The 21,630-nt window shown below is 39.6% G+C and overlaps 1 protein-coding gene across 5 annotated transcripts; it reads left to right on the top strand.

The window, feature by feature from the left end:
* The first annotated feature begins 20 nt into the window (after positions 1-20).
* On the top strand, positions 21-20,189 carry ANKRA2 (ankyrin repeat family A member 2). 5 transcript variants are annotated; one of them, XR_016349923.1, is made up of 10 exons: positions 23-174; positions 2,772-3,176; positions 5,214-5,372; positions 7,810-7,875; positions 11,741-11,838; positions 13,221-13,346; positions 14,907-14,973; positions 15,086-15,166; positions 17,589-19,762; positions 19,798-20,189. XR_016349923.1 is itself a non-coding variant. In XM_006124287.5 (9 exons), exons 2-9 carry the CDS (start codon positions 2,888-2,890, stop codon positions 17,642-17,644), a joined length of 942 nt encoding a protein of 313 aa, XP_006124349.1. In that variant the 5' UTR covers positions 23-174; positions 2,772-2,887; the 3' UTR covers positions 17,645-20,189. The 5 variants fall into 5 exon arrangements, 4 of the variants coding, with proteins under 4 accessions (XP_025041053.1, XP_006124349.1, XP_075788372.1 ...); XM_006124287.5 differs by having other exon boundaries at positions 17,589-20,189; XM_075932257.2 differs by lacking the exon at positions 23-174 and adding an exon at positions 338-359 and having other exon boundaries at positions 17,589-20,189.
* Positions 20,190-21,630: the final 1,441 nt, after the last annotated feature.

Below are 21,630 nucleotides of genomic sequence, written 5' to 3'. Positions count from 1 at the left end.
CCCACCTGCCCAATCGTATTGAGCGTTATTGGCGCCGTACTTGGGAACGCCCTTCCGGGCGAGAAGTCGGGAGGAAAAAAACCTTCATTGTTTTCTGTGATCAGAGGGGGAAATGACGTCATTGAGTATAAGAACGTCGGCGATGAGAGCGATGCCCTAGGTCGGGAGCCACAGGTGAGAGGGTCCGACGCCGGAGACTTAGAGCAATTAGCGCTTCCGCCCCGCCCCTGCTCCGCCCCTTGAATAACGGCACCACCCGGCTCGCGGGCGGCTGTTACATTGAGCGTGTGACCGTGCGCACAGCTAACTGCTGCGTCTGGGCTCCTGGGATAACCGTCGCGGCTACTCGCAGGCTCCTGGTGCGCCTGGGCCCCTCACCCCCTTTGCTGCTGCCGCTGCCTCTGTATAGGGAACAGTACGTGTGGGGCGCCAATTTTAAAAACCCTCTTTCTTGCAAAGTGGCTCCGGCTGCCGCACCGCCTGTAACTGCTGAAATGTTCAGCATATGCATAATTACTTAAACGCATTGCACCCAGGGCGTTACCATGAATGTATGTCTGTGGGGCAGGGGGATACCTTATTTTATGCGAACGCTGGAAGGCTGTGACTTCTCCAAAATTACCCTGAACTGGGATTAAAATTTAGGACTCCTAACTGCAATTCCTGTCCATCTCCTTTAAACTATTCTTCCTCCTTATAGGATCCATATAAACTTGGGGTTTATAATTTAGATAGGGCGGAAGACAAAGATTGGAGTTCTGAGCTCTGGTGCTGTTTTATAGTTGTCTGGATTTTGTCTACACAGGATAGTGATCTGAATTAGCTCTGACTGAATTGCAATTTACACACATTTCTTTTGGAGCAAGTTAGCTGGAAAAGGTTTGCATAGTTACAATGAAAGTCCTGGCTTGACAGAGTCCTGGCTGTGGTGATTTAGTTAGGATTGGTCCTGCTTTGGGCAGAGGGTTGGACTCTATTTCCTGAAATCTCTTCCAACCCTGTGATTCTGTAATGGGCAGCTTGTTTTACGTAAGCAATAGTAACCCTAAGATCTTAGAATCATAAAATCCTAGACTGGGAAGACCTCAGGAGGTCATGGAGTCCAGCCCCCTGCCCAAAGCAGGACCAGCTCCAACTAAATCATCCCAGCCAGGGATTTTGTCAAACTGAGACTTAAAAACCTCCAAGGATGGAGATTCTAGCACCTCCCTAAGTAACCCATTCCAGTACTTCACCACCCTCCAAGTGAAATAGTTTTTCCTAATATCCAACCTAGACCTTCCCCACTGTAACTTGAGACCATTGCCCCCTGTTCTGCCATCCAGTCACTACTGAGAACAGGCTCTCTCCTCTTTGGAGCCTCCCCTCAGGAAGTTGAAGGCTGCTATCAAATCCCCCCTCACTCTTCTCTTCTGCAGACTAAATAACCCTTGACACTGCAAAGTGGCATACAGTACTATAAAAAGACAAATGTTTCTTGCTAACTTACTAATTGGAGCCTGGCTATGGTAATTTAGGCTCTGATGTGGAAACAATCCTCTTAGATGGTAAAGTCACTTAATTCACATGGGGCGATGAATCAGCATGCTTATTGAAATCCAGAAGCTATATTTAACAAGACTGGTTCTGGTCCTGATATCGCATACAAAAATATTTTTATTTACAAGTCATTAAGAATTATAATGGTGTTAAAACAGTCATAAGTAGATCAGAATCTGGCCCAATAATTGTGTTGCAGTTTCACTATAAACCAGCAGGCTACACTCAGGGTCAGTTTTCTATCTGAGATACCCTTAGTTGTCTTATGGAAGGGAGAAAAGAACAATTTTTTTCTATCGAAGAAACAAATTATTTCCTTCTGTGTGTAGTCTTGGGCCCAAAGCCTACAATTCTTACTAAGGCAGAGCTCTACAATATATGGCCTTATGAAGAGATGCTTTTCTCTAGCAGCGGGGTGGCAGGGGATTCCCGAGAGTGGTGCCGGAGTGCATTGGCTGCCCGCCCTTCCCCCAGGGACATTCAAATAGTCGTATAACCCACAAAGGCTGCGTCTAGACTGGCATGATTTTGCGCAAATACTTTTAACGGAAAAGTTTTTCTATTAAAAGTATTTGTGCAAGAGAGCATCTATACTGGCATGTGCCTTTGCGCAAAAGATTTGCTTTTGTGCAAAAGCATCCGTGCCAGTGTAGACGTTCTCTTGCGCAAGAAAGCTCCGACGGCCATTTTAGCCATCGGGCTTTCTTGCGCAAGAAATTAACGTTGCTGTCTACACTGGCCCTCTTGCGCAAGAATACTTGCGCAAGAGGGCTTATCCCTGAGCGGGAGCATCAGAGTATTTGCGCAAGAACCACTGATTTTGTACATTACAATGTCAGTGTTCTTGCGCAAATACAGCCAGTGTAGACAGGCAGGAAGATTTTGCGCAAAATCATGCCAGTCTAGAAACAGCCAAAGATTTTATGTGGTAACTTGACTATTCAATTACCCGATATCTAACATCCCTAATTTATTTGCACCAAGCTGGCTGTAAGCATAGTAATTAAAAGGTCAAATCCTGAAATCCTTATTTAGGTACTACTATTGTTGGCTTCAATTTGAACAAAAACTAAATAAAATCTAATACTAATTTTATGATTTGGCCTGATATTCGTATTCATAGTAATATAAATGCAGCTAGTTTAAATGTAATAGTAATAATATGTTTTTTATTTCATTGTGAAGTTGTGACAGTGTATTCAAACTTTAAAACAATTTGTGTTCAATTGCAGATTATTCTGAAGTCCAGATCTCTTCAGAGACTGCTTGGCTGGTTGGAAATTATGCTAGCAAACCACTGCCAACTGGAAACCATGAAGCAACATTTTACATAGTTGAGATTGAAATCATGGCATCTTCAACAAATCTAGATGTTGGGGCACAGATAATCGTGGAAGAGTGCACCAGCAGTTACAGTCTGTCTCACATGCCAGACATTAAAGTAGAGCACCAGCTTGATTCCACCACAGAAGAAGGCCCTGCTCAAAGTGTTGCCATGGGAATGAAATTTATTTTGCCTAATAGATTTGATATGAATGTCTGTTCTCGATTTGTGAAGTCGTTGAATGAAGAAGATAGTAAAAATATTCAAGACCAGGTTAACTCTGACCTTGAGGTGGCGTCTGTCTTATTTAAAGGTTGAACTTTATGGTACAAATTGTGTGTGGAGTATCTTCCCCTTTCCCCTTCACGTTTCAATATTTTCTTCTTATCCTAACATTCTTAGAGTAGTTTTAAAACTACAAACCGAAGTTCAGGATGATTCCACTGTCTTCTATTTGCAAAAAAATCTATAGGCTAATATGATTAATTAGTGCCTGTCTCTGTATTTCTTCTGCACTTAAAACTCCCATTAAAGTGTGAAATTTTTGGGTGCAGGAGCATGCACAAAGCATGCAAGCTAACATGTAAAAATGAACGTGCTTAAACTCTTGATGTTTTAATCAATAATAATTTTCTATAATTTATTCCCTAAAATTTCTATTATACATCCAGTTCAAAAGTGGTTTAATTCAAAACTCATTTTCTGCCTTAGTGTACATACATATATATATCTTTTAGACTTTTTTTTTTAAAGCAACGGGACTAAAGAAAATTCATAAATGAATGTACTTAGACCATGAGTCTGCATTAAAATACATGTCTGTGTTGTCATGAGAATATAATCCTTTTTTGATGGCATAGTCCCCAATCCTACCGTATTGCACACAGAAGAATTCTTGTGCCTACACAGAGCCCCACTAAAAGAATTGCAGGATCGGTTGTTTGTATTAATACACTTCCAGGTTAAATTTAGAATTTTATCTCTTCCCTAATGTTAATAAAATAACAAGTTTGTCACTGACTGACAGTTGCTTCTTTTGATCTTGTTTTATCAGTATGATGTTGCTAGGCCTGCATCATTGCAATAATTGCCTTAGTGAGTCATATTCACTTCTTTGTGAAGGTGGTTAGTGATTTTGGGTCCAGTTCTGTGAACTGTTCCATGTGGGCAGACCCTAACACTTATGTACAGCTTCATTGAAATTGAGGGGAGCTCTGTGCTAATATTCAGCTGCTCACACAGAACTACTTGCAGAACTAAGGCTTATGCCTCTTACTTTTTATGTATCTATGCTTTTAAACTAAAGTTTCACATTTCTGTACTATATGAAAACCATCAGTGATTAATCTTGTCATGGAGTTGAATCTAATCCATTTCCCATAATATATACAAGCTTTGACCCATACAGGTTTCCTTTTTTTTCTCCCTCTTGTCTATAGCTGCATTTCAACCATCAGCTTAGGACATTTACTTTTGTAACCACAGCTACAGCTATTTAATCTACAAATAAAATGTAATTTTGCTTGAATTATATTTACTCAAGGGTTTCACACCTTTTTTTAAGTGAGTTCTCTTCCTGAATTTGCACTCAGATATGTAAATGTGCAGTTCTTCACAGTATGACTCCAGAGTTACTGGACATGTTAATTAACCTCAAATCATTTAATTACTACTATATACTAGTGCCAAATCAATTCAGCCAGTAAAGGAACTTAATTCTAGCTATGACTTCCTACATTTCAAGTGTTAGGGTTTGTGTTTTGTGGCTTCTAATCTAAGTTCTCAGAAGTAATACCTCCACTCTTGAGAACAAGAATCCAAAGTAAAATGTATATATATTATTTCAAATTACTGTACCTGTACTCATCTAAGAAATCTAGGAAAATAAGCCTGTGCACAGTGCAGATAAAACACAGCATAGAATGACCTTTAAGACTAGCTTCCCCACTCTATCACAGCTAGACATCAATTAATTTGGGAGATCTCCATTTCTCTAGTTTAGTAATCGTAAGACATTGTTCACAATGCAATTCTAGTTTTGCTAAAGCAATTGTGAAACTATATCGAAAAGGAAACCTAGTACATGTGTAGACACATAGTAGAAAATTTGCATTATAGTTTTTGGATTCATCCGTAGAGCATCATTGATTTAGGGCTGCATTTGGTCCTTTCGCTTTATTCCTTGGTACATATAATGAATAGTGAAGATACATTCCATCACTTTTATTTCATGGAAGTTTTTAATCTTTCTATAACATCAACATATCTTAATTCGATTTAAAATCTGTAACTTTTCTTTCAGCATTCTTACAGTTAGTAAAACCGTTTCTCTTTTCCTTGTTGAATTTAGCTGAATGCAACATCCATACTTCCCCTTCTCCTGGAATTCAAGTAAGACATGTCTACACTCCATCAACAACTAAACATTTCTCACCAATAAAACAGTCAACTACTTTAACTAACAAACATAGGGGAAATGAGATCTCTACAACACCTCTCCTTGTAAATTGTAAGTAATCTTCCATGATATAGTAAATGTTGGGAATTGTAATTTAATAACTGCTTTCAGATGCTTAGATTTTTTTTCATTAGGACCTTATAAATTGAGGACTGAAGAGACCATTAGATCATCTAGTGCTGCATGGCAGGGGCCAAGTTTTATTTATTCACTCTGTATTGAAGCCAATGGCTTGTGCCTAAGCCAAGCACATCTTTTAGAAAAGTATCCAAGTCTTCAGCTGAAGACCTTTCTGATTCTAGTCTTTTAAATGAAATTACTTGATATTTTAAAAACATTATTAATCTGTTATAGTGTAGGCACAGCAAGTAGAATTTACTAATTAACTGATAAGTGCCAACAATGTTCTGGGCATTATACAATAAATATTAACACAGTCCCTGCTCTGCAGCAATGATAATCAAAGACCCAGCAAGAAGACATACTGACAGGAAGTTGTAAAATTAATTAAAAAAAACTTAAACTGATAACCTGTAGTAAGATGAAGGCCTAAAACAAAAGCCCATGTAGCACAGGCCTGGTTTGAGGCCTGAGGTCTATATACCAATAGATAAAACATGTCTAACATAAAGCAAAGCTAAGCTGTGAGCAAGAGGCAGAGTCCTGCTAACAGAACTTGGCATGAACAGGACTGAGAGTGCAAAACACTAATTTATAATAGGCCCAGGTTGGAACAGTAATTGGTACGGGTCATAAGTTGAAAGCACATGGTTCTACCAGCTCATCAAAAAAGACCTTTGTACTCACATCCCACAGATACTGACCCAGGTTCAGGAAAGGGTCTAAAATGACAGCATGGTGGATATAGGTGATCTAATCAAATCATGAGGTACAAGGCGATGGGTGGCATCTAAGAAGTGTCAGTGTGGTAACCTGAGTAACTTGTTTGTACCTGTATATAAAGTGGTGTCTTGGTGGGATACTCTTTGTCCAGCTGGAGGGCAGTGGAAGTTTCCCTCTGGTTGTGCTGAGGCCATTGTACGTACATGTGTGTAGTGATTTGGTAGAGACTATTGACAACTATTACTGTACTTTGCTTAACAATAAACCTGTCCAGGCACCTTCAATCCTTATCTGATTTGTGGTCTTTGGGGGCCCTCTTGAGGCCTTCTGTGGTCACTGGGCCCACATGATTGAGCACTCATGCAAATAGCCTTCTGGTTATCATCATCAGTGGGGCCAGAGACCTGTGAGGACACCTTGGCAGTAAATCCTCACCCCTCAGGAATAACTGCATAACCTACTAGAGTGTTCACCTTATAAATGGCCACAGTTTGAAATCTTAAACATACATCTCTCTGAAACTCAGCAAGTTCAATGGCCCATTCCTATTCAGCAAGTGAAAGAGAGCTATAGCAGGTAATGCCCTTTTCTGAATAAAAGGTGTATCCTTTCTGAGAAATAAAATTATAACACTGAATAGGAATGGAACGGTGGACATTTATTTAATGGATAGCCATTGGCAAACAACATAAAGTGTTATCAATTTGTATGTATAACTATGTCCCTTCCCAAAACAGAATGATTGTCCCCTCAGTCTCCATGTCCATGGCAAGCTTGACATAGGCAGACTTCTGTGCCTGTACAAACCCCTTTGTATCAAGGATCAAGACCTTAAATGTTTGGTCATTATTAGATTATTAAAGTAATCTGCTGTAATAAATGTTTCTACCCCAAAATGTGTGGGTGTGGGGGAGGGAAGGTTAATGGACATATTTTCCTCTCCAGGAGAAAAGTAGGTCATATTGCATATGCTTACTAAAGACTTGATCCGTGGGAGTCATGCTATTGACTTCAACAGGCAGCCACCTAGGTTTGTACTGAACACAATGTAACTCTGTCACAGCCTGTTTTGAATATTTTAATGCTACAATAGGTTTGAAAAGTGCTTGCAGCTTTTTTAAGTCTTAAGACAAATTCCCTTTGTCTGACCACAATCAGCAGGGCTCTATAAAAATTCAGTGCTGATGAAGAAACCCAAGATAAGTTTAAGAGTTTAACAGAAAGGAAGGAACATTGGAGGAAATATTGGTTAATATTTTCAAAACGGAAAAGAACATGTCGTCGATGTATCAGTGATTTGGGAAGGAGGGGGTTAGTTTCTCTTTTTATCATCTGATAAATGTTTCTGAAGGCAATATAATCTTGGTTACAAAGTGGTATTAAATTATAAGACAGGTGGCAAAAATCTATCAGAGATATTGACTACATAACAAAGTTTGTAGTTCAGCATCTGTGGAAAATATTTTGCCTGTCTTAATATGATAAGAGAGTTGGTAGACCATTGTCATATTGAATCACTTTTAAGAATACTGTAAAGCTGCTTCAGAAGTTAAGCTGAAACCAATATCAGTACGTTCATTTATCACTGGCTTGAGCAGGAGCAGGCCTTATGTGCACTCAGTACATCTTTGTGCTCTTTTTGCAGCTCTGTCAGTTCACCAGCTGGCTGCTCAAGGAGAAATGCTTTATTTGGCTACACGTATTGAACAAGGTGAGGGTCTGAGGGACTTTTAATCTTTTCTTTGCAAGATTTTTAACCTTGTTCCATTGGATTATATGCTCCAACATGCATCAACTGACTAGAAAACCCTCCACAGGTCTATCAGCAGCCTCATGAACTCATGATATCCATTCTTTAGGGACATTGATTTTATATTTGTACTTTTAAAGCTGTATGTTCTCTTGTCACTGCAATTTGGTGTAGAAACTAGCATTATTAATGGGAATTGCTTGTAAAGCCTTTCTGTACTGAAGTGGTAGGGATGGAGTGAATCACAAAGACTGTGTAAAGGTAAACTGTGAAAGTGAGATATACAAAAGTAGGGATATGTGATTATGCAAATTAGTTCTGAGATGATTTAGTATTCTTTATTGCATTTATAGTTGGAAACAAATTCCCCTTAAAATGAGTATATTTATACTTATAATTTATCAGTTGATTATACAGCATTATATTATATTATAGTTGCAGTCAATTATTTGCTGTTTATCACTCCAATTCTGAGGTATGCAGTATCTGCAGTGAAACTATATGCTGTCATTCTATAATAGATATTATTGTCTGTAAAATAAACTGCTGCTAAAGCATCCATTGTACTGTATATCACAGTAATATAATAACAACAAACTCTGAAAACCAGTATTCTCCAGTCCAGCAACATCTGTGGTCCAGCAGGACCATGAATGCTCCTGGACTAGAGAGTGTGGGAGCCTAATGGTAGAAGATCCAGCAGCCCAGCTGAGGGAAGCGGGACCAGAATCCCAAAAAAGTGCTGGGCACGGGCTAGAGAACCCCAGCAACCTGCAACAGCATGGGGCCAGAGGAAGAAACTTGGCCACCCATGACAGCGCGTGGATGGACAACTCTGACAACTCATGGCAAAGCAGAGCCAGGGAAATCTGGCTGCCCATGCCAGCACAGGACCAGGGAATCATGGCAGCGCGAGCCAAGGGCTGGAGAATCCCAACTGCCCATGGCAGCATGGGACCAGAGAACCGCAGCAGCGGAGAGCTGGGGAAACCTGGCCACCTGCAGTAGCATAGGTCCAGGAGCTGGAGAACCCCGGATGCACATGACAACCTGGGACTGAGGAGGGGCCAGCAGCAGTAGGGTGGACAGCTTGTTGGAGTGAGGAGATGGTGAGGGGGAGATTGGGAGCCAGAGTCAGGGGGCTGGCTAGTTCGTAGACGGTGGCAGGGGATGGTCCAGAAAAGTCCCTCGTTCGGGACTCATCAGTTCTGCTACCCGGAAGGCTGAGGTAAACAATTGTTGTAGGCAATTAATCAAAGCCTAATGCTGCCTCCCCCACAGAAGCCAGATTCGACCTGGTACACGTATCTATCACCACTGGAAAGATTAGTCACTAATTAGGTCAGACACGAATTTAGGGCCAAACCATATATTTTGGAAAATAATAACACGCATTAACAGCAAGAACAACAGTAAACTGTCCCACCCTAATCCTGAAGAAAGGGAGGATAGAAAAGGTCCCGTATACAAAAGGATTATACTTTACACTAAAACACTGAAGGCGGCGATGGACGCCTTTGACCTCGTGGCTAATTTAAAGCCGTGAGGGAGAACAGCAGGGATATCCCTCGGGGTCCTGATCAGTTCCGGTTCCTGAGTAGTTCCTCGAGGTAGATCCTCGCCTCTCCATGTGGTGGAACCCTCTGGATTCCTTGGCACCAGTCCTTCGGCTAGGTGAGGTTCCGCAGGTGTAGAAATGGTGGTATAGTCCCAGAGTCCAAGGACACCAGTCCCAAAATCCTTAGAGAGGAGACTTCTCTCACCCTCAGGAGGGCACAACTAGTGTTGGGCCTGAGCGGCCTTGACCAGACCACGTGCGGATGGCGCTCCTCACGGGTAACGGACGAAGACGCGGTGAGACATCAACATGACAACACACAGCAACAATGGGTAGAGGAGAGCCAACCCGAGCTATTCCTAGGGGAGGGTTTTTAAAGACATTAAGGCGGGAAACTGGGTTAGCGAGTGGGGAGCAACAGTATAGGGTGGTGTCCATAGGGAAAAGGATGCCGGGTGCATAACCTGGCTGCGCACGCATCGCATTAGTGAGGGGTGCACAGGTTTAGAGCCGTGTGCATAGGCTAGAGGTTGGAGTGCAAAGCTTCCCTCTGTGTGGTTTTGGCGAGGAGAAACTGCTGAGGTGAAAAGGACTAGCAGGCTCCATTTTGGATCTCTATCCTGGGTAACAGTTCCTAATGTTGCTTGACCAGGGAGATCCAACCTGTACTTAAAATAAGTTATGATGGAAGACTCACTGACTGGTTCGACCGATTATAGAAGCATTTACATTAATTTCTCTGGTATGAATCTGTCCATTGAAGGCAGTCACTGCAAGTCATTACTGTCTGACATCTGTTTATTGGCCTAGGTTGGTATTATACTTGAATATACACATTTGAAATTTGCTTTCTGTGAAATTTACTTTCATGCAAGTAAAACTATCTGAACTTTTTAGGAAGCACAGGATTGGGAACCCAGAGGACTACAGGGTTTTTTGTTTGTTTGTTTTTTTAAAGTGGTCCTTTTTCAAAAAAAACTTCCCCTGCATCTAGACAACTGCTGCATTCTTTTGAAAGTAAGTTCTTAGTGTCGAAAGAGCACTTTCAAAAAAAGGCATTCTTGAATGTAAATAGGGCTTTTTCAAAGAGAGCATCCAGACTGCCTAGGTGCTCTCTTTCAAAAAAGCGGCTTCCTTTTCCAAAAGAAGTGATTGCAGTCTAGATGCTATCTTTCGAAGGAGGCCTTTTCGATAGATTCTTTTGAAAAAGCCTCTTTCAGAAGAGGCTTGTAGTCTAGACATACCCAGAGAAAGCAAATTCATTTTTAAGTTTGAGCATATATTTATTTAGATTTAAGTAATGTTACAATGTTATGTATATAAGAACTTTAGGCACTCTGACACCTAATTTATCTTCCAACAATGTAAGTATACTTAGCAGCATTGAAAAAACAAACATCTATCAAGAACAAGTTTTCTTAACTCATCCAGCCAATGAATCAGCTATAAAAACACACTTACCACTTCCTTCAATCCTGGGGGCACAATTAACCCTCTCTACAAAATGCCAGTCAAATGCATGAATGTGCCAAATCTTTATTGTGGTCCTCTAGATTTACACATATTATTTAAGAAAACAACAAATAGTCCTGTAGCACCTTAGAGACTAATAAAAAATATAGATGGTGGCATGAACTTTCGTGGCACAACCTACCTCTGCAGATGAATGGAGTTAAGGGGTCCAGGGTTCAGAAGCCCCTTAACTCCATTCATCTGGAGAAGTGGGTTGTGCCCATAAAAGCTACCATCTACGTTTTTTGTTAGTATCTAAGGTGCTATAGTACTATTTTTTATTTTTTAAGCTTTTTCAGTTAAAGACTAACTTGGCTACCCTCTGAAACCTATATTATTTATTTGAGATATTAGAGTTGCTCGCTGTCTTGGAAAATTTTTAGACTGCCTAATAAATATTAATATGGAACATTTGTTTATTTTTGGGGTATCTGCTGGGCTATCTCCAAACATAGACACAAGCCAATATTATGGGCAAATAGCCTTAGTATAAAAACAAAGCTTTATTTGTAGAAATGTGAAAGTCATTAGAAGTTAAGTATTCCTTGTCCCTTCCCCCACTTTAGCATAGAAAAATGTATTTCTGTCACTGTCAGGGTTAGATTTTGTACATAAAATGTCAGCCCAGAGTGGACTTGATGGTAGAATTATAAACACAGCTGTTCATAACAGAAATGTTGACACAACCTTTACTCTAACAGCACTTACGGTACAGCAGCAAAAATGATCATTGAACTGTATTTTTCTTTTAAACAGAAAATGTAATCAACCATAAAGATGAAGAAGGTTTTACCCCTCTGATGTGGGCCGCAGCTCATGGGCAGATAGCAGTGGTGGAATTTTTGCTTCAGAATGTAAGGAGAAAATCTCAAAGTCCTTAGTTTGTTTTATAAGTTTGCAGATGCTACTACATTTCTAAAAGCAATAACATTAATTGCCCCACAAAGGGGAAATAAAGAACCAGCAAGATGGGGCGTACTGTCTTTTGGAGCATTGCCTTATGTCTATGCATATTGTCACTGGTTTCCTGGGCTCCAGCATTTCCTGCAAGCGCCTTTCTCTCACCAGCTCTTCTGTGACTCAGCCCTGCAACCAGCTCAAATCCCTGTTCAGGTAACTGAAAGGTCCAAATTAAAATCCAAACAAACCTGAGTAATGCTTTTTCTACATTCCGCTACAGAAGTCTTCTACTTCTACTTACAAATCTTCTCTCAGTGTCATAGGTGCCAACTTCCGCTCTATCTAGAGGAGTGCTGGACCCTTGCTTTACCATATGCCCCATCCCTGCCCCGCTTCTTCGCTTGTCCCCTCTCCACTCCTTCCCCCAAGTTCCTCCTCTGCTCTCCCAGAACTTCCTGAACTCCCATGAAACAGCTGGTCACAACATTCTGGAAGTAATGGGAGGGCAGCAGAGGAACTGGTCAGCATGGCCACCAACAGGTGAGAGGTACTGGGAGGAGGGTGATGGAGCATGTGAAGCTTGTCTGCTGGTGAATGCTCAGCATCCACTAATTTTTCCCTGTGGGTGCTCCAGCCCCATAGTACACGTGAAGTCTGTGCTCAGGGCTATCTCCACACGAGTCTACTCTACTCCCTATGGTTACGTCGACACTACAAGTTTTTTCAGCAGAAAATATGCTAATGAGGGACTTGTTAGCATAAGTCGTGATATCATTAGCCTATTTTCTGCCGTTTGTTTTTACGCAAGGGGTTTTTGCACAAAAAGAAGCAGTGTGGACATTTCCTTTTTGCACAAAACCCTTATGCCTGTTCCGGAGAGGCATAAGAATCTTGTGCAAAACGGGTTTTGTGAAAAAAGGAAACATCCACATGTCCACACTGCTTCTTTTTGCGCAAAAACCCCTTGTGCAAAAACAAACGGCAGAAAATATGCTAATGATTTCGCGGCTTATGCTAACAAGTCTCTCATGAACATATTTTCTACCAAAAAAACTTGTAGGGTAGAAGTAGCCTATAGGTCTCTTCAAGACTATCCCCTCTCCTATCGCTAGAAGTTTCTATCTACAGGAGAGTTTTGCTTCCTCTGGAGTTTCTCTCTAGATTTGCATCTGGGGTCTTTCATGGTAACTAGCTCCAGTGCATCCAGCTGGGATCACTAATTGCCATTTTGTGGCTAGATCAGGGCAAGGCTGATCCCAGCTTGCCCTAAAGGGCCCCCCAGCCTATGACAGTAAGCTTTTTAAATAGGACTGTTACCACTTTTTTTTTCTTTCAGGGTGCAGACCCTCAAATTTTGGGGAAAGGGCGAGAAAGCGCTTTGTCATTGGCCTGTAGTAAGGGATACACAGATATTGTCAAAATGCTGCTTGACTGCGGAGTTGATGTGAATGAGTATGACTGGGTAAGTCTGTCACTGGAATGTCCATAATCGTAGTGAGCATTGGTCAGAAATGTGTTCCAAAAGCTAGAACTGACATGGATTTGAAAATCATATTAAGTCTTAAGAAATGTAAACTTTGAAAACCAGGACACAGCATACTAATGTATTGTCCATGCAAGGACTCTTGTACAGGACTAAGTTTGTTCAGGCCTCCATAGCCAACTGTAGTGTCTTGGTTGGATGGATAGGGGAGTATATTCTAAACTGAACAGGAGAGCTAGATGAGATTGTTCCTGAGCTCACCTGTTGACTGGGAATCAGAGTGTGTTTGGGGCTTCTGGGGAAGTGAAATGTTCGTTTTCCCTCAAACTAATAGGGTGTTCCTTACCCAGGACTTCTAGCCCCAGAAGAACTTTAATCTATAATAAGTACTGCTATAGCAATTTCTTATACAGAAAATTATATCATCATCTCTGTAGTCAAGAGAGAATATCTCAGGGACGAGGGTAACATCTTAAGTAACCTTTAAAATGTGTTTGCTTTCAGAAGACAAAAACTGGCCTTTGACCCTTGTGAATTTTGCCTTTCAAAGGTGATATTGCTGATTAAACTGCACTGTCAGAAACATAAGCCTGTATCACAAAATGTCAGAAAAAAGGTCTAAGCTAAAGTATTCACTTGCTCAATTTTCCATTTTTTATCATGAATGTCAAAGTTGTTAATTTTTTTATGATCTGATGAAATTACTATTGAATTATTTACATTCCACCATAAGGATTTATTTTGAACAAAGTTAGCAGTGAAAATATAAATAAGGGAGCTGAAATGTATTTCAGGTTAATAGCCACATTTGAAAAGGTTTTAGCTTTCAGATTTTGAGTGTATAAGACAGTTTTCTAAAGCACCTGGAATTTTTGTACGAGTGCTTCAGAAGATTTTGTACAAGTTAAATATTGTCTATATTAGTGCAATAAAAATGTCTGTTACCACTTGATGTAATATAAATAATCATCAGTGTACTCAATACCAAGCAACAGCATTAAAAACAGTGACCCAGAATTGAGGTGTGGTTTGGTTAATGTACGCCACATTGGGCATAAAAGTGGCATAACCAGCTCTGGAGTGATCACCTGTTGTGCAAGAATAGATGTGCTAATTCCTGCCTTTTGATCTGTTGGCATCTGCTATAATTTAGGACAGCCGTCAGGGAAGCACAAATACTTTGGACCAGTTTCTGCCTTGAAGAGTCTACAAACTTCAGGTTCTGCAGTCTGACTCACGGAGGCAGATTTGCCCTTGCAAAGCTCCTTTCACTAGAACTCCTCATAGGAATAGGGATCTGTAGACACAGCCTACTTCCAGGATTGTGACTGAAAAGTAGATCCATAGAAGATGGGGGACACAGTTGGAAAAGAGCTGGTGACCTTTTCATTGCATTTTATGACTATTGTGATCTGAAGTACTCACATATGTTGTACTTCTTCTTTTATAAGGGAATTCCAGATACAGCTGACCAGGTTTTTAACTAGATACGTGAACTCCAGCTATTAAAGTTTATATGTCTTTTTTCTTCTTTTGCAGAATGGAGGGACACCTCTGCTATATGCAGTACATGGAAACCATGTGAAATGTGTAAAAATTCTCTTAGGTAAGACATTAAGGATAACATTAAGAAATGAAACCCCAAAGAAGTTTATTACTGATAATTATGAACTACTAGTTGTCAGCATAATTTAAATTTTTTCCTCTATTTTATGAAGAAAATGGGGCTGATCCAACTATTGAGACAGATTCTGGCTACAATTCCATGGATTTGGCTGTGGCTTTAGGCCATCGGAGTGGTAAGTGTTCAGAGACCTTTAGGTTTGGCTGTTTTTATTGTTTATTTATGTAACTCCAGTAACAGTGCTTTACCAATGTAAGAAGACAAAAGTTCCTGTTCTAAAGTGGTTTGAGATTGCTAAATCTGTTAGGTTGTTCTTTTCAGTTGGTTATAGGCTAGTTAAAATATTTTCTAAATTATGCACGTGTTAATTGAACAGATTCACATTATTTTATTTGATTAATTTGTGCTTCCAAAATCCATTAAAAAGTTAGCTCTAGCAGCATGGGCAATTACAATATGTAATTTAGCAGACAGGCCTGGATTGTACACAGAACCAATAATAGGTAAGGAGTCTTTCACCTCTAGTTCATGAGCCCAGGTCAATAGTGAAAGAAAGTCACTGATCTTGAGCCATGTCTTTAAGGCACAGTTGGGAGTGTATCTAATTTATAAAATTCTCTGTAGAGCAGGGATGGGAAGTCTGTTGTGGGTAAGGGGCTTCTGACCCACAGAAAAATCATTGGACTCAGGCTAGTAGGTTTTGTGCACTCCAGCCTCACGGGGAAACAGTGTTGAGGTGCTAGCATGGGCTCCCCCAATACTAAAGGGGGGCCCTGAGTCTCAGGAGCTGGATCCAGGCAAGCCTTAAGTTCCTCACTCCTGATGTAGAGACAACTGTACCAGAAGGAGGATTTATTCTAAAAGAGGGCATGCAGTGACACTACCATCCGCAGGATTTGGCCATAGCAAGATATTATTAAATTCTGTCTTAGAATACACGGAAGACCTTTCTGCTGAGACTGTCCAGTAGATGATATGAATTAGCTGCCCTCTTACTTCAGGGAGACTTTCAATCTGGGTCCAGCTTTCTCATGGGCATAGTTGTTTGTGTTTTGGGTACTTGGGCCAGGCCTCTGCTATCATGTACATTAAATAGTCACAGTATTCTTGGACTTACTTCTGTGAACTATTTGAAGTTCTTTTTCTTCTAAAAAGATAAACCTTTTCAGGGGAGTGGGCATTTCTGCCAGGGTTCTGCATGGTAGGTTGGCAAATTTGGCTCTCTGCTTTCAGAGCCTCTTTGGGTTATACAGAGTCAAAAAGGTGCCTCTTCAGGGGTGACCCTGGCTTCTGAACCATGTGAAAACTTTTTTTTTTAAGCCATGAACTGAATAAAAAATGATAAATCAACCCATGCATGTAACTGCTGCAAGCCCCTGGGCTTACGATGGAATTGACTCAGGGAACAAATAAGGGGTTCAGTGTGTAAATTCTGAACACTGAAGAAAATCACATATTTCCAACAGTGTGGGTTTTTTTTTCTTTTTAAAGCCTCTAGTACTAACACACTCTCCACTTAGGGCACGTTTTCACAGGAGGGCTAATGCCGAAATAAGCTACACAACTAGAGATACATCAATTGTGTAGCTTAAGTCCAAATAGTTTATTTTGGCTTTTGGAGCTGTCTACACAGCAGGAAGTCTGAAAAAGCACTCTTCCTCGTAAAATGAGGGTTATAAGAGTCAGAGTAAGAAGTCCTTCAACTCAACATTATTTCAACATGATGTCGAAATAACTGCTTGTTGTGTAGATGAGGACTGTTATTTTGGAATAATGTTATTTATTCCAAAATAAGGCTGCTGTGGAGATGTAGCCATACAGTTTAGAATCACCCATATCCTACCTAACCTATTTTAGCTACATTTCCAAACTAGGCCACAAACCATGGCTTCCCCCCATTCTCACTCCACGTATTGGCCCTCTGTTCAATGTTCATTCAGTATATTCATTGTTTTGAACTATATGATGCTTTAATTGTCATAGATAATTGAAAGGAAAGGGTACAGAGAAGAGCGACAAGAATGATTAAAGGTCTAGAGAACATGACCTATGAAGCCAGGCTTCATGAACTGGGCTTATTTAGTTTGGAAAAAAGAAGATTAAGGGGGGACATGATAGCGGTTTTCAAATACCTAAAAGGGTGTCACAAGGAGGAAGGAGAAAATTTGTTCCTCTTGGTTACTGAGGACAGGACAAGGAGTAATGGGATTAAAGTGCAGCAGGGGAGGTTTGGATTGGACATTAGGAAAAAATTCCTAACTGTCAGGGTGGTCAAATATTGGAATAAATTGCCAAGGGAGGTGGTGGAATCTCCCTCTCTGGAGATATTTAAGAACAGGTTAGATAGACATCTGTCAGGGATGGTGTAGACGGAGCTTGGTCCTGCCTTGAGGGCGGGGGGCTGGACTCGATGACCTCTCGAGGTCCCTTTCAGTCCTATTATTCTATGATTCTATAATACAAACGTGTAGTGCATTAATTAGTTCATGTCCTGTACAATCATCCAATCAAAGAAGTCTGTATCTGGCAGTAAAATACAACAGTAGAGATTTGGAAATCATTGAACATTAATTAACTAGGTTGTTTCTCCACTTTAGTTCAACAGGTTATTGAGTCTCATTTATTGCAGCTCCTTCAAAATATCAAGGAATAAGGGCCTCCTGTTAATAGAAAATTGTTCTATGCCTGAAGATTTGGACTATGTTTTAGCCCCACAATCAATGATAAAGGCCTGTTAACTTTAACTTTACCTCATTGAAAATATTTGCTGATTTTCATATACTTTCTTTATGTTGTTCACTAATGTTCATAGAAGTCTGTGATAATTGATCCTTTTGTAAATGTATTTTATGTAAATTTTAAAAAATGTAATCAGTGTGTTGCATGTAAACCTTTAATAAAATATAGCTGTGTAAATGTTAACATTAAGTGCAGTAATTGACTTTTTACAGAGTATTCCACTAGGTTATGTCAATGATACGGTGTCCATATTTGTTTTAGATTTTTAAGCATGTACCACAGAAAACAAATTTCATTGTGCACTTTTATATCTTGTAAACAGTAATTTGTAGTTGTTTACAAATTATTATGCAGATGAATTAAAATACTTTGTCAATTTCTGGATTTGGTTAAAATGTAGGTGTTGGGGGGGACGGGACAAATTAATTAGACATTGGGAGCTCAATTTCTGCTCAGTAGTCTGATTTAAGTCTTTAAAACCTTTGGGGCTGATTCTCTGCTCTTCTTCTTTTTTTGCCAGTCAGGTGGTACAGAGACCTCATCCCCTTAGTTTGAAATTCCCCTGACATGGGGGAGAGCCTAGCAGTTTTAGACCTGGCACATATGGTTCCTCTTCAAAGTGCATGGCACAGTGGATGTCAGTGATCTGGAGGAGGGGAGAGAAAGAGTGCCCAGACTGCACTGTACCTCAGCTCTTTCCGACTGACATGGTCCTTGAGGATCTCCTTGCCAGCTGGTGCAGGTTTGCAGAGCCCTGCAAATTCATGGATATCCACTTTATATCCACAGGTATCTGCGTCCACAGATGTGGATGCGGATGCCGATATCCGCAGATGTGAATGCAGATATCCGCAGCTTATTTTTACAGATATGAATGCAGCTATGAATAGACATTTTGTATCCATACAGGGTTCTACAGGTTAGAGCAGTCGTTAGCCTGATTTAACATGCACTGAAGAAAGACAGAGAATCAGGGAGGGATAAACTGCCTCCCTGGTAGGCTCCCCACTGTTTTACCAAGTCTAATCTCAAAAAAAGGCAAAGAATGTGATTATCTTTGCACAAACAACAAATCAGCTTCTGAAACAGAATCTTAGAAAGTTTCAGATTCTTAGTACTGTTTTTTCACCACAAGTAGTTTACACTGTGCCATTTGAGAATCGTTCTAAATTTTGGTTACTAAGAAATCCAGTTAAAAAACTGTGTGCGAGTTCTCTTTTGGAGAGTCAGAACTTTAGAGTGAACCATAAAGGGGGAGTTTTGAAGATTGTCATTGATCTTGCATGGCAAAATCCTAGCTTGGGCTGATTCAGCATTAGTATTATTTGAAACACTTCATCTTTAACTTCCCTTTTTCTTATGTGGGTGAGGTTACACTAGGCTATAATTACTTTACATACTTTAACTTATGTAGCATTTATATCTCCCTTGCATCGTATCATGCCTCTAGTTAAGTTATATATATGCAAGTGAAACGAACAGTAAACCTGAAATGGAGGGAGGTAAATTGTTCTATTATTTTAGAATTATATTAACATGTTTTTTAAAATCTCTATTGTTTATAATGTGCGTAAACTCAATTTTTTAAAACAAAGAAAAAGCCTGAAAGGGATGCTAATTATTGTAAAGTTGCAATATTGAAAATATTTAGATTTAATAGCCTTGGGGAGAAATTAACTGGTGTTTAATGTTGTTTTTAATTGTTTTCAGATTGGTGATACAATGTATATATGATGCAAACCATTTTTTATTGAAATGTAATTGTTTATGATCTGACATACTTTATTTTAAATATTTTTCGTGTGTTTATATATATGTGTGTGTGTATATATATATAGAGAGAGAGAGTTTATAAATATGCATCAATAACAAAATTATCCTTTTTTCCTGCGGTTTTATATAATAGGAAGGAGGTCATTTAAAGTACAGGCAGTCCCCGGGTTACATGGATCCGACTTACATCGGATCCCTACTTACAAACGGGGTAAGGCAACCCCGCACTAGCTGCTTCCCCCCAGCAGACCAGGGAGACGTGAAGCTAGCGCCCCTTCTGCCCCAGCAGACCAGGGAGAGCGGCTTTTCTCAGCAGACACCTCAGCTTGAGAATAAAGGACTGAGGGAAGTGAGGTGTGAAAGAATAAAACTGAGCTCTGCAGAAATGTTTGGCTAGAGTTTCCCCTACAATATGTACCAGTTCCGACTTGCATACAAATTCAACTTAAGAACAAACCTACAGTCCCTATCTTGTACGTAACCTGGGGACTGCCTGTATACACATTCAATAGCTGTTTCACATTTTGTTTTAACCTTCAGTTAATATTCAATAAATTGAATCAATATATATTAATGTATTGCTATCCTCTAGTTTTAAAATGTGATTTCACCTATTTTGGATTTTCAGATTGGGTGGATGAAATACAGAATAAATGGAATGAAACAAATTGGAAAAACTAATCAAATATAGAGTTGTCTTCATCTTTTTGCTGTAGAATTTCAAACCATTTTGTGGGTTCTACAGTGATGAGTGTCATAAAATGCCTATAAATAAAAACGAAAATGTTTCATCTTTAGAAAGTTACCTATTTTCTGAAGTCAGGACCACTTTCTGTACCTTGACCTTTTGCTGTTAGAGCACTGCAATTGGAATTGAAGTTCACTCAGCAGCCATTGTGGTGGCACTGTAGGGAATAGATAACTGTGTTTCATGAACTATGATTCTAGCATCCCGTGGGAGGTTCAGTTAAGAGCAGGAGAACTGGAACTGGAGAGTGTAAGTGAAGGGAAAAAATGATTCCACCATTTATTGTACTGTCTTGAGTAAAAAAAAGCGCAGACATCTGTTACCATTCTGTATTCAACAGGGTGGCCATAGTCCACATGTAAGTACACTATTCAGTATAAAAATAAAATAGTAGTACAAATATAAATAGGTTTGTTTTGTGCCTTTAAAGTAGGAAAATTATAACAAACTGAGAAACCCTGATACAATTGCTGACACTCCAAAAGTCAGGCCATCACACTGCTCTGAGGAACTAAATTACTTCTTTAGCCTTCATCTTCTGGGTTATATGGTTCTAATAGTGCTACTGCTTACCTGGGAGCCAAATCCTGGGTTTGACTATAGAAATGTCTTATGATTCGGCCATGAAGAATCTCCTTAATTTTGATTAGAGCTCTTCAGCTGACTCCCCAAGTCACGTGACCTCCCTTCTTCGCTCTCTTCATATGGGAAATGAGAATAATGCTTCCCTACCTAACTAACAAGGATGCCAAGTGCTCTGAAAATGAAGGAGCTCTTCTTTCCAATGTAAATTTGCAAAAAATCCAGTGAAGTTAATGGAATAGAACTAGTGTTAGACAGTAGCAAATCAAGCTCAAAATGTACTGTGAAGTGCTGCAAATTATTAACTAGGAATTTTTTGACAATCTTTATCTTTTAATTTAAAAATGTCAATTCATCAAAATTGAAACATTTCATGGGAAATGATTTGGCACTGATGAATTTCCTATTTCAAAATATATTGGATTTTCTTTTTAAACTGTCAATGTTCCATTTTGGCATTTTTTAAAGAAAAAGTTCCATTTTTGTTTGAAATTTGTTTATTATAATTAATAACAATGTAAAATGTTAAAAGGTCAAATTCTTAATGAAATGCAGAAGTTACTGAAACAATGTTTTGACTGGCTCATTGCAAAAAAAGTTTGGTGTGCAAACACTTTCAAGATTTTAACATTTCATCCTGTTGTGAGAAAGGGTTTTGTTTTATTCTATATCTCAGATTCTCCTGGGACAAGAAAATAATTTCCCAGCACAGTTTTACAAAGTGTTATATTCAGTGTTGTCACTCTGCATTTGAGGGGGTTGGTCAAATGTGTTATTTTTCAACATAAACATTCATT

The sequence above is a fragment of the Pelodiscus sinensis genome, chromosome 6 (assembly GCF_052426305.1).
Source record: "Pelodiscus sinensis isolate ZL-2025 chromosome 6, ASM5242630v1, whole genome shotgun sequence".
NCBI classification, from domain to species: domain Eukaryota; kingdom Metazoa; phylum Chordata; order Testudines; family Trionychidae; genus Pelodiscus; species Pelodiscus sinensis.
This window is presented reverse-complemented; position numbering and strand designations above follow the sequence as displayed.

Excerpts from the sequence above, each read along its gene's own strand:
- ANKRA2 (XM_006124287.5), top strand. The coding sequence starts at position 2,888 with ATGGCATCTTCAACAAATCTAGATGTTGGGGCACAGATAATCGTGGAA. Across the intron at positions 5,373-7,809 it reads AACACCTCTCCTTGTAAATT|CTCTGTCAGTTCACCAGCTG; the intron begins GTAAGTAATCTT and ends CTCTTTTTGCAG. Across the intron at positions 7,876-11,740 it reads GGCTACACGTATTGAACAAG|AAAATGTAATCAACCATAAA; the intron begins GTGAGGGTCTGA and ends TCTTTTAAACAG.